The sequence below is a fragment of the Akebia trifoliata genome, unplaced genomic scaffold (genome assembly GCF_017979445.1).
Source record: "Akebia trifoliata isolate Shusen 1 unplaced genomic scaffold, ASM1797944v1 Contig01179, whole genome shotgun sequence".
NCBI classification, from domain to species: domain Eukaryota; kingdom Viridiplantae; phylum Streptophyta; class Magnoliopsida; order Ranunculales; family Lardizabalaceae; genus Akebia; species Akebia trifoliata.
Window position 1 is genome coordinate 1 of NW_028237568.1, and position 13,044 is coordinate 13,044.

The 13,044-nt window shown below is 36.3% G+C and overlaps 2 protein-coding genes and 1 non-coding gene across 3 annotated transcripts; 1 reads left to right on the top strand and 2 right to left on the bottom strand.

Annotated features, from left to right (window-relative positions):
- The first annotated feature begins 1,981 nt into the window (after positions 1-1,981).
- On the top strand, positions 1,982-2,976 carry LOC147380635 (chlorophyll a-b binding protein 40, chloroplastic-like). The gene has a single exon (XM_086431419.1). The coding sequence runs from the start codon at positions 2,067-2,069 to the stop codon at positions 2,865-2,867; it is 801 nt and encodes a 266-aa protein (XP_086287545.1). The 5' UTR covers positions 1,982-2,066; the 3' UTR covers positions 2,868-2,976.
- Positions 2,977-9,654: 6,678 nt separating this feature from the next.
- Positions 9,655-10,590, bottom strand: LOC147380636 (chlorophyll a-b binding protein, chloroplastic-like). Its single transcript, XM_086431420.1, has one exon. The coding sequence runs from the start codon at positions 10,532-10,534 to the stop codon at positions 9,731-9,733; it is 804 nt and encodes a 267-aa protein (XP_086287546.1). The 5' UTR covers positions 10,535-10,590; the 3' UTR covers positions 9,655-9,730.
- Positions 10,591-12,534: 1,944 nt separating this feature from the next.
- On the bottom strand, positions 12,535-12,614 carry TRNAL-UAG (transfer RNA leucine (anticodon UAG)). Its single transcript has one exon. It is a non-coding gene; the product is annotated as a tRNA-Leu (tRNA).
- Between the last annotated feature and the right edge of the window lie 430 nt (positions 12,615-13,044).

Below are 13,044 nucleotides of genomic sequence, written 5' to 3' on the forward strand. Positions count from 1 at the left end.
GTTCACTTTTCAAGCTCAAGTTCATTCAAGACCTCCAAGGGGACAAGGTGGGATAGTAGTTATTTAGTTATTTTCTTTCATCTTGCATCTTCTTCTTCTAATCCTCTCTTTTCTTTTTTAGAAATCCTTAGGATGTAATGGAGAACTCTCCTTCATCCCGAGTAAATTGAACCTCAACCTTGGGCATGGAATGCTTGAGGCGGTTTGGTCGAAAGGATGGAGGTTGAAGCCCTTTTAAATCCATTCTCATATCATGCACCATAATGTACATTATGCACACACATCACACATGTTGGCTATGATGAAGAAATGTGTAACTCTCTTGATGGGGTTAAAACACTAAGCTTCTAGCTAAACATGCATGCATTAAGGTTATAGATCTAAGAGAACTCCTTTCATGGAACTTCTCTAAAATCATAAACCAACATTTCAACTCATGCAAAAGTGTGTTGACTCCATAGAATGTCTTTTTCCATAAGATATCTCTTATGTCAACACTAACATCAAAACCTCTTCCAATGAGGTACATACACACTATATACACCCACCCACTTCATGCATCTCATGCATTCTACTTGTTATTTTAATCCTTTTCAAAAATGGCCAAATCTAAAGGTAACCACCTTAGGTGGAGAGAATGGGGTGCTTAACACCTTCCCCATTCTCTAATCGAATCCCCTTACTTAGATTTTAGGTAGACCATACCTTTTCCATGATTGAGAGTCACTACAATGCCATAAAAAATGGTTTTCAAAAGAATCGATTCGGGTGCCCATTCACACCCATTTACAAAAAAGAATGGTGGCGACTCCAAACAACGTAGCATTGAGGTCCAAAGGTGAACATTTCTCATGTCTACAAGTAGTACTACTAATAGTAGTATATAGACAAAAAATATTGATGGACTGAAGTTTATTTATCTTTTGTTTGTCGACTTTCTAGAGGGTAGATGATTAGACAAAGCTTTCAAAAAAATTATTTACAAAATTCCATTACATAATAAAACTTAAAAAAGCCTTACTTTTTTTTTCCGCTAACAGATAAAAAATAAGAGATTTTTTTTTTTTATAACAAAGGGCATTTGGGCCAGCTTGCGCCCCACCAGACTAGTCCCTACGCCCCAGGCTTTACCCCACTTACATGAAACAACGCATGGCCACCAAGGTTTTTTATGGGTAGTGGGATTCGAACTTGAGACCAAAGAAGGAGCAGACTCCTTGACCCCCAAGTCGGTAACCATTCAGCCACCCCCTTGGTGGAGATTTGTTTAGAGATTTTTCCAAAAACAAAATATAACATTGGAGGTTGCTAACATTAAAATTTTCCATTAAACGTTTACATCTCACTATGCATCATATGACATTCCTTAGCCATTCTAAACTATAACATATGTTTTAAGTTGATGCTTTTGTTTTGCAAATCCTACTTCTGCTTTAGGATTTGATTACTAATTAAAATTTGAGGATAAATCAGACAGATTAGGGATTTTCAAAATTATTAACAATTTTTTTTATGAATTGAATGATCAATACTAATTGTTGAATTGTAGGCCAATTATAGTTATTAAAAAAAAAAAAAAAAGAGCACATTGAGGATGATGAGTTACAGAGCCCGTCGCATTTTGTTCTTATTGGTGTGTATGAAATCTCAAGGAAACAAGTGGCACATATGCCAAATACATGGTAGGGAAGATAAGGTCTATTGAGGATGATGGATCTCAGGTCCATAAAATAAACATTTGAAATAGATGAGTGTAATCTCAAAGCAACACCTGAGCCATCCACGTTGGTTAGAGCCAATAGAATGAAATCAAAACCTTGGCTTCTATTGGTGAAGATTATATAAACTATCTTAGGAATTGGTGGTGTAAAGAGTGCCAAATAGGCAGATTCTCCAAAGAAACTTAGACCCAAGTGACCAATGAAAATAGGGATTTAGATATCCATGGATAAAGATCCTCTTCTCTCTTCTCCCTATTAATTCAACCCAACAGCAACCATCACAAACACCTATCTTAGTATACAAGAGTCTTATTCATTTCTCTTCTTCTCAATCCTTCGATCTCCATGGCTGCTTCAATGGCTCTCTCCTCTCCCTCATTTGCTGGACAGGCGGTGAAGCTCGCCCCGTCTGCGTCTGAGCTTCTAGGAGAAGGGAGGGTCACCATGCGGAAGACGGCGGGAAGGCCTAAGCCTATACCATCGGGAAGCCCATGGTACGGCCCAGACCGTGTCAAGTATTTGGGTCCCTTTTCAGGAGAGCCTCCATCCTACCTAACTGGTCAATTCCCTGGTGACTACGGGTGGGACACGGCCGGGCTATCCGCCGACCCAGAAACCTTTGCCAAGAACCGTGAACTCGAGGTAATTCACTGTAGATGGGCCATGCTTGGGGCCCTTGGGTGCGTTTTCCCTGAACTGTTGTCCCGCAATGGGGTGAAGTTTGGTGAGGCTGTGTGGTTCAAGGCTGGTGCACAAATCTTTAGTGAAGGTGGATTGGACTACTTGGGTAACCCAAGCTTGGTTCATGCTCAAAGCATTCTAGCCATTTGGGCTACACAAGTTATCTTGATGGGAGCCGTTGAGGGCTACCGTATTGCTGGTGGGCCACTTGGTGAGGTTACTGACCCATTGTACCCAGGTGGCAGCTTTGACCCACTTGGACTCGCAGAAGATCCCGAAGCTTTTGCCGAGCTGAAGGTTAAGGAGATCAAGAATGGGAGATTAGCTATGTTCTCCATGTTCGGGTTTTTTGTTCAGGCAATTGTGACTGGCAAGGGACCTTTGGAGAACCTAGCTGATCACCTTGCCGATCCCGTCAACAACAATGCCTGGGCCTATGCCACCAACTTCGTCCCCGGAAAGTGAGAGAGTTGTAGATCATAATCAGGTCCTCAGTTTGTTTTGAGTGTGGATTTGAGATTGTTGTTTATGATGTAAATTGATTACAAGTAAGGTATTTGTGTTGTTAATTCAAGTGTCTTCACCTATGTTCTCGATGCCATAGTTTACGAAGCCATTCCGAAAGAAGTTAGCCAGCAAATTAAACATTGATAGGCATGTCAATGGATGAGATTCAGAAGGGATCTGATTTTATCAAGAATTTGTTCGAAACGAATTGCTTTAATTCACTCAGGATCTGATCTGTTATCTTAATGGAATGGGTCTTAATTGGATAGGATCCTTAATTAGACATCTCTACATTTAAATCCCCAATTAAATAGATAAACAGATTTGTTGGATCAAATAATAGGCTTGAACCTATGCATTAATAACTAGGTTTTAGTACATTTATAGACATGAATACTCCATGGGGTTTGAGTCAATTGCTGAGAAATTGTTTTCTAGGGATCCCTGCATAGCCCGCAGCGCAAGCAATGCATCCCCAATTTGGATATCTTCCCTATACTGCAGCCTAAGATAACATTTCAAAACAAAGTGGAAATTAGAATAACTGAAACAATATGCTGATTGCATTGAAAAAATGGTAATGAAGCTCGTACCTTGGCAAGTGAAGAAGATGCCACTGAACGTGCAATTTTTGCTGCCTTGGCTTCATTGTTTGCACCAGTTACTGTGACCTACACTTAAATTGTTACTTAATTAGACATTAAATATTCTCTAGCCAACATATATGAAAGACCTTATAACATCATCAGGTCAACATCTTCATTTTATTACTTCAAATAGTCTCTAGTTCATTTCTTTGTATACAGGTTGGTGTTAGTGTAATTGTAGTTTGTTCCCAAACCCATGTAAACATCTTTATTTTATTACTTCAATGGTTTATTACACTGTCCTTTAACAACTAATTGCTTTTAGAATTAGTTGACAGAAAACCAAACAAGAAAACAGAGCAACCAAAAATACAAACAAACCCAAATTAAAACTATTCATGATATAAACTTACGGTTATGCACACTTAAATTACTCCATCTATGCAATTGTAACGAGTCCATATCAATTTGACAAAGTTAAAATTAAATGCAATTTTTGTACTCAATTTCTCAATGAATGGACCTCAAATCACTTTTCTTCAATAAGATACTCTAAGAGGCAAACCAATATGGGAAATATAAAACAAATTAACCTCACTTCCAAGGGTCTCAAAAAGAGAGGCCAAGATGGAATTTCTAGTTAATCTTTATATAACCCGAGCTTGAGCTTGTAAACTCGGGTTAGTCCGAGTTAGGTAGTTTTTGGTAGGTTGGGTGGTTGAGCTAGATGAACAAGCCGAATTTTGTTTTAATTAACAATATATATATAGGGTGGCGTTTGGAGGCCCTAAAGATAGTCAAATATTGTGCCAAACATTTTTCAAAATATGGGTTGAAAGTTTTAGAATTGGCTGATTTTTTGTGAGGGTGATCTCTATGATGAGGAGATCATCCTCACCAAAAATCAGACCGTTCTAAAACTTCTAACCCTATCAAAAGTGGTTTACAAAAATAGGACGGTCCACGATTCTTCAATTTATAAATTAGCGTTAGAAGTTTCGGAATGAGCTGAGTTTTGGTGAGGATAATCTTTTCATCATAGAGATCATCCTCACAAAAAATCAGCTCATTCCAAAACTTTTAACCCATGTTTTGAAAAATGTTTAGCACAATATTTGTCTCTTTTTAGGGCCTCCGAACACTCCCCATATATATATATAGGGAAATGTTCAGCACCCTAAGTTTTACCACACACTTTAACAAACGTTTTTTGTCCTACATGGGTTAAAAGTTTTGGAATGAGCTGATTTTTGGTGAGGATGATCTCTATGATTAGAAGATCATCCTCCCCAAAAATCAGCCCATTCCGAAATGTTTAGCCCCATGTTTACACGTTGAAAAATTGTGGACCGTCCATTTTTTGTAAATCAATTTTGATGGGGTTAGAAGTTTTGGAATGAGCTGATTTTTGGTGAGGATGATCTCCTCACCATAGAGATCATCCTCACCAAAAATCAGCTCATTCCGAAACTTCTAACCCATGTAAGACAAAACGCGTTTGTTAAAGTGTGTGGTAAAACTTAGGGTGCCGAACGGGACCCATATATATATATATATAGGGTGGCGTTCAAGGGCCAACTTTTTAGCAAACTTTTTGGCAAAACATTTTTCAAAACATAGGTTAGAGGTTTTGGAATGGGCTGGTTTTTGGTGAGGATAATCTCTATGGTGAGGAGATAATCCTCACCAAATATCAGCCCATTCCAAAACTTCTAACCTATGTTTACAAGTTGAAAAATCATGGACCGTCCATTTTTTTAAAACTATTTTTGATGGGATTAGAAGTTTTGAAATTGGCTGATTTTTGGTGATGATGATCTCCTCACCGTAGAGATCATCCTCACCAAAAATCAGCTCATTCCAAAACCTCTAACCTATGTTTTGAAAAATGTTTTGCCAAAAAGTTTGCTAAAAAGTTGGCCCTTGAATGCCCCCCATATATATATATATATATATATATGGGAAATGTTCAGCAACAAACATTTTGGCAAAACATTTTTCAAAACATGGGTTAGAGGATTTGGAATGGGCTGATTTTTGGTGAGGATGATCTCTACGGTGAGGAGATCATCATCACCAAAAATCAGCCATTCCAAAACTTCTAACCCCATCAAAAATGGTTTACAAAAAATGGACGGTCCACAATTTTTCAACTTGTAAACTGGGGCTAGAAATTTTGGAATGAGCTCATTTTTAGTGAGGATGATCTCCTCACCAAAAATAAGCCTATTCCAAAACTTCTTACCCAAGTAGGACAAAACATGTTTGGTAAAGCGTAGGGTGGTGAATGGGATATATATATAAGGTCCCCGTTCGGCACCCAACCATTTACCCAACAATTTGCCCAACCATTTTTGTCTTACATGGGTTAGAAGTTTTGGAATTGGTTGATTTTTGGTGAGGAGATCATCCTCACCAAAAATCAGCCCATTCCACAACTTCTAACCCCATGTTTACAAGTTGAAAAATCATGTACCATCCATTTTTTGTAAAGCATTTGTGATGGGGTTTGAAGTTTTGGAATGCCTGATTTTTGGTGAGGATGATCTCCTCACCATAGAGATCATTCTCACCAAAAATTAGCCCATTCCAAAACTTGTAACCCATGTAAGACAAAAATGTTGGGCAAATGGTTGGGTAACTGGTTGGGTGCTGAACATTTCCCATATATATATATATATATTAAACAAAAAAATTCTAAAATAAATAAAAATATGTTTTTTATATAAAATACTTATATAATTTTATATAGCCTCGGGTTTGGGTTGTGTTGGGTTCGAACCCTCAAATCGAGCTCAACCTAACCTAAGTTAAGTTGAGTTATTCTAATCTAAGCTCAACTCATGTTTCACATAACTCAACAAGGCTCTAAACATAATTAATTGTGATACTAACTCACATACTTGAGAGACATTTTTTGATGTTGCTGTTTTGTGCTATTGAGTTAGTTCTGTTTTAGAAATCTCATCAATAAATGTAGGTACATCCATGACTATAATCTCTTCAAGAACAGCAATCCCTTCGGCTATACAGCCAAATGACAACTCATTTGGTTACAAAAATTTGCCTCTAGGGCACAACTCAAACATTAAAGGAACCTTGGCATTGATTCATCAAGTACCTTATTGCCAACTTTGATATAGGATTTTTCTAAAACAGAATTAGCCAGAGTTAATATATAGCCCTCACAAAATCAAATGGAATATTGAGAATTCGAGATTGAGCATTATTGTGCTAAAAGACCATCAAATGTCCTCGCCATTATCTAGCTTAAAGTGTGTATTGCTCTTAGAATGAAAGAATACACTTCTCTTACGTTTCATTTATAACCTTAGGGTTTTATGTAGCATTGTGAAGGCTATTAACAGAAAGAAGATACAACAAATACAAGTGACATCATTAGCAAAATCATGTAAGAAAATCCATTAGGAGTCAAAGTGAAACAAGATCTCATTACATATATTAGGACTTCTCTAATCTCAAATCACAGAACCACCCTTCAAATATTTTGATTTTATTTGAACCAAACTTGGCTTTACTACAAAACATGATGGAAGTTAGTCAGACCCAACAACTGGGTCAGGCTTTTAATCACTGTGATGAACAAATGCATAACCATTTGTCTCTCTCATTGTAAATGTTTGTATTCTATTAGTGGCATTATATTGGCAAAAAAGATTATACATTGAGGAGAAATTTCGTGACTATTTACCTTAGGGTCATTTCATCTTTGTACAATTTACATATTCATTTATAGTAAACTCGTTTAAGATTTCTATGATGCAATTTATGTTCTTCAGAGAGGAAGAGAGATTGAGTGATTGTAACCCGAATTTTCGAAGTAAAAGTGAAATGACATAATCTTCATCAATAGACGTAGGCAATCTTATAAAACCATATAAATTTTGTGTCGTTCTCTCATTATTTCTGATTTCAATCCCTTTTGTTCTTTCATAGTTGTCAGTGTTTTACAATAAAATACATATTATAATGCAGCAATTGAAGCCATAAATAGTGATTAAACCTCCCAAACTAAAAGTATGTCACCATAACTCCCTAAGCTTAAGCCAGACATACAAAGTCCTTTTGAAGGGCCTATAGTTGTTTGACCAAAGTGTTGAGTGGTGATGATGATTTCAATGCCACTTTCTCTGTGCCCCAACCAAAGTTAAAAAATAAATAAATAACTTCAATGCCGCTATTTAGTTATAATAACTCTCTCCGTTCCCCTCCAAGAAACACATTTCCCCTATGGTTATTAGTTTAGTCATTACTAGTATTTCTCAATTGCTCCAAATCCTCCTTCTAATTCTCTTAGTTCCCCTTGAAGAGCATCTCTTATCATTTATAATTTTTCTTTGCTTTTGGTTTGTTAAATGGAATCACTGGATCTAAGTGTCATTGATGCACCCAGAATTGATATGATTAGATTAGACTTTTTCTAGGATAAATTGATTTCTTCCTAAAACTTTTGAAATTTCTGAAGATTAAAACAAGATCTCATATTTTATAAATTTGGAGTAAAGGATCCAATAATTAATTATGCAATCTAATTTCCAATCGTGTTTTTTCAAATTATGCTGTCTCATTGTTAGAATTTTTAAATGCAATTGAATAGGATCTTATCTATTCAGGGTTTATGTTCTTAATTTTAGAGTCTAGCATGTATCAAATTTGCAATTGCCCATCCAAGCCAACCAAACACCATTTTCTTCATATTTCATATGATATAACTAAACATGGAGATATTTTCTTGAGGAATTTCATCTCAAACCAATACAGAACATGTTTATTGTAATGGACATCAATACACTTCAATTAACCGAATTCTATGGCTCTAGAAAATTTTGAAATAGAGAAAGAGCCAAATCTCTCAAATTCCAATTTTATTTAATTTTTTATGTTTTAGATTAATCAAAACTTAATTTTCAACAAACCTTTTATATATATATATTGAAAACAATCAATTTGATGCAAATCAAGAGAGAATAATAACTAAACCCTAAAAACAAAGTCTTGGATTCTTACAAAAACAACCAATCAGGAAAAAAATGGTCAATTCTGACAACCAAAAGAGATCTAAATCACAAAAAGTCCTCAATTCTTACAAAAAAAACCTCACCAAAAAAGAAATTAGAATTAAATAAAAGAGACAAGGTTCAATCGACTTAACTCGATTCGACCCAAAAATTGAGGATTTTGCAACGTTTTCGTTCGGACTCCTATTTAAGTGTGCTTATAGGCTAAAATATATTTTTTGATCATTTTGAATCCAATGGTGAAGTCAGATTTTATTAAAAATGACTAGAAAAATCTTAAAATTTTATCATAAATCCCACTTTCAAAATTTTCTTAATATTTAATTTTCTCAATATATGAATAAAAAATTCAAAGTATTACATAAGAGGTGATTATTACAACTCTTCAATATGGGACACAACATTTCAAATATTATAATATATCTTACTATTATCAATATGCATTTTCTTCAACGTAGAAGTTAGTCATGTACTTGAGACCAACTCTTCAAGAACTTGAATCCTGACTCATCCTATAGCCCGAAGGGATGGCCGTTGAGTGCAACTTAGGTGTCTAACACAACATAGACAACATAATCCTTACAAAGAAATGAGAAACCTGATGTCTATTGAGTCGAGTCAAATTGAAAACTCAAAAGTGGAATGGATGATATGAGTCCAATAAAATATATTTAATTTAAAATAAAGTTTATATAATATTTTAATATAAACAAAATATTCATTTTTTGTTCACCAAAAAATTATATATATATATATATATATATAGAGAGAGAGAGAGAGAGAGAGAGAGAGAGAGGAGGGAGAATTATGATAATCGGACTCCCTACTCAAAATACTCTCCTGACATGGCATATGCTAGAATCATAGATTGTATGTCTCGGGATACACATCCTCATAAATATGTGTAATTGTGTATCCCGAGGAAAATAGCTAGGGTTCTAGCACATACCACATCAGGAGAGTATTTTGAGTATGCCACGTGCTGGAGTAAAAAAATCATTACAAACATTGAAAAATTATTCTCCGTTCAATTCTAGCTAATTAAAGCATTGAAAAATAGTTAAGTTTTTGAATGATCACTCCGCTGACCGATCGAGCTATCTATTTAAAAGGCTAAACTGAATTCAAATTTTTTTCATTAGTTCTTGTCAATTTACATCACAAACAACAATCTCAAAACCAAATGAGGACTTGATCACTTTCCGGGCACAAAGTTGGTGGCATAGGCCCAAGCATTGTTGTTGACAGGGTCGGCCAGGTGATCGGCCAAGTTCTCCAAAGGTCCCTTGCCAGTCACAATTGCTTGTACAAAAAACCCGAACATCGAGAACATAGCCAATCTCCCATTCTTGATCTCCTTCACCTTTAACTCCGCGAAAGCCTCGGGATCATCAGCCAGCCCAAGTGGGTCAAAGCTGCCACCAGGGTACAATGGATCGGTAATCTCACCAAGCGGGCCACCAGCAATACGGTAGCCCTCAACGGCACCCATCAAGATAACTTGGGTAGCCCAAATGGCTAGAATGCTTTGAGCATGAACCAAGCTTGGGTTACCCAAATAGTCCAGCCCACCTTCACTAAAGATTTGGGCACCAGCCTTGAACCACACAGCCTCACCGAACTTCACCCCATTTCGCGACAATAGTTCGGGGAAAACGCACCCAAGGGCCCCAAGCATGGCCCATCTACAGTGAATGACCTCGAGTTCGCGATTCTTGGCGAAGGTTTCTGGGTCGGCGGATAGCCCGGCTGTGTCCCACCCGTAGTCACCCGGGAATTCACCGGTTAGGTAAGATGGAGGCTCACCTGAGAAGGGGCCCAAGTACTTTACTCGATCTGGGCCGTACCATGGGCTACCGGATGATATGGGCTTGGGCCTTCCTGCAGTTTTTCTCATAGTAATTCTTCCTTCCCCTAGAAGCTCTGAGGCAGAAGGGGAGAGCTTCACTGCCTTTCCTGCTAGAGAAGGAGATGAGAGAGCCATAGTAGAAGCAGCCATTGCTGACAAATTGAGAAGAGAGATGATGCTGTAAAAGCTTAGGAGATGTTTGTGGCTCTTGTTGAAGGGTTGTATTAATAGGAGTAGAAGAGTTAATGGTCCTTATCTTAGGGAGATCTCTATCTCTATTCTTATTGGTTCAAGTGTTTGGTAGTTAGATTTTGTTTGTCGGCTTGGCACTATCTTATCTTTTGTGGGTTCATGGTCGAAGAATGATGTGGTGCCAAGTGTCCAATATGAATATACTATTATTGTGAGACATGATAGGATGCTTACTGCTGTTAAGAATAATTCTGCTACATATATCTCATGGTGAAAGAATGATAAAAGGTTTAAACAGTAATATAATTTATTTTTTAGGCCTTTTGAGATATATTGTATGGTGGAGTAATTGAATATATTGAAAAAGAATTATATGGCATGGGGTCCCAATAATATTCTAAGCGTTGCTAACAATTTTAATAGACTTATCTTCAATTAATAGATCTTTAGTCAACATTAATGTGATTATTTATCAATTATATAAAGAGTTAATAGTATCTCTATTAGAAATTTAAAATATATATAAAAACAAATTTGAAGTTATTATCCAAGAATTTGGAGTACTTGTTACAAAAATATTACTTCCAATGACACTTTTGAGAGGTGATTTTTATAAATCACTGGACCTTCTTCTTTATTGGCAAAATTATTTGGTACCTTTTTCTTTTTGGAATCCAAAGTATCTAGACATCTTAGAGTACCTGACTAATCCTCGGGACACGTATATGTCCATCGTGGACCAAGTTTAGGTGTTGTGACCCTTGTTAGCATTTCAGAATACGGCAAAAATTTGAGTTCTATTCGATTTTTTATTGCAAAAATTCAGTCTAAACTTCAGCCAAAATTTTGATAAATGGAAAATGTGCGGCATATGCTTCATGCTTGTTTTATCCGTTTCATTTAAAAAATTCAGCCATATGATAGTGATTTAAAAAGTGATGGTAATGATGAAATTGATGATGCTAATGGTGATGGTGAAAGTGGTGGTAATAATGATGGTGGTGATAACGAGGACATTGAGATGATTTTTCCATTGATTTTTAATAAAAGACCAGAGTTGAGGGCAAATTATCATTTGGAAAATTAGGTGTAATCTCAAAAATAAATGTAGAAGGCCATGTCATTATCTTTTTTAAAGATAAAATTGACATTTGTCACTTAAAAAGGTGGATTCCTGCAATTCAAAGTTGACTTGTGTTACATGTCACAACTTACAATTTTACACTTTGCAACATACAATAAGTTATAATAGCATTTTTTTTTTTTTTTGACCAAGTTTTATAAAAAGTTCGTAAAAATCGTAAAAAAACGCGTTTTATTGTTTTTAGATTTAAAATCCGTGAATTATTCAAAATAGTTCAATAATCCGGAGAATAATAGTTTCATTGAAAAAAAATGAAAAATTCTTGAATTTTTCAAGAATTAAATGGGAGATTGCTAGCAATGAGTGGTGACTATGTGAATATGCTCATTTAGTTGCTGGGTCATTCTAGGCCGGATTGATGTTTGGGATGGACTCAAAATTGGGAATGAAACCCACCCATGGATTGCCTAAGTGGTAAGGACGAGCTCGTGAAATGTGGGTTAAGCGCACATCACGGGTTCAATTCCTCTCTTGGGGTTTTCTCATGATTTAACGGGGGGACCATGGCGGTAGGTTTTTGTGGTAATCCTCTCCAAGATTAGTCGTGGTGCACGCAAGCTGGCCCGGACACTTGGCTAGAAAAAAAAAAAATGGGAATGAGGCCCGTTGGCCGGCCCGATATAATTATTTATCTCTTCAAAATAAATTATATATATGTTTGTGATCCACATATATGACCTTGGACTATGATTTTGAGGTCTAATTATGATCGAACCATTTGTGGCTTGGCCGATTTGACTCATTTTTAGTGCGTGGGCTCACCGAATGGTTGAGACTCACTCACGAGTCTCAACATTAAACAATAAAAAAAATATGACAGCTGTGGGATTTGAACCCACGCCCTTTCGGACCAGAGCCTAAATCTGGCGCCTTAGACCACTCGGCCAAACTGTCTTCATATGGTAGTTATTGACAATTAAAATTTCATATAATTATTTTCTTAACATATGATTAGTTGATTTAACTGATAGAGACTTTTAAAGAAGAATAATAATTGAGTGACCTCAAGATTGGACCTCACATCCCACACCTTGACATGAAAAGTGTATGGGATCCATAATTGATTTCCTCGAGATATGAGTATGGGTCATATCCACTTTCATTTCAAGATGTGTGATATGAGATCCAATCTTGAGGTCACTCCAGCACGACTCACATCTCCTTAACTTAGGTCAAAATCATTGACCCTAATCATTTGAAAATGTGTTAGCGAAACTCACCAGATGTGTTTAACATATAGGAACTAACCAAAAATTCCGTTAAACTAAGAAGTTATAGAAGCACAATTGAGGTAAATTTATGAATATAATTATAAACAAATTTA

What these genes read in the sequence shown, in the direction of transcription:
- LOC147380636 (XM_086431420.1), bottom strand. Translation starts at nt 10,534, where the DNA reads ATGGCTGCTTCTACTATGGCTCTCTCATCTCCTTCTCTAGCAGGAAAG.
- LOC147380635 (XM_086431419.1), top strand. Translation starts at nt 2,067, where the DNA reads ATGGCTGCTTCAATGGCTCTCTCCTCTCCCTCATTTGCTGGACAGGCG.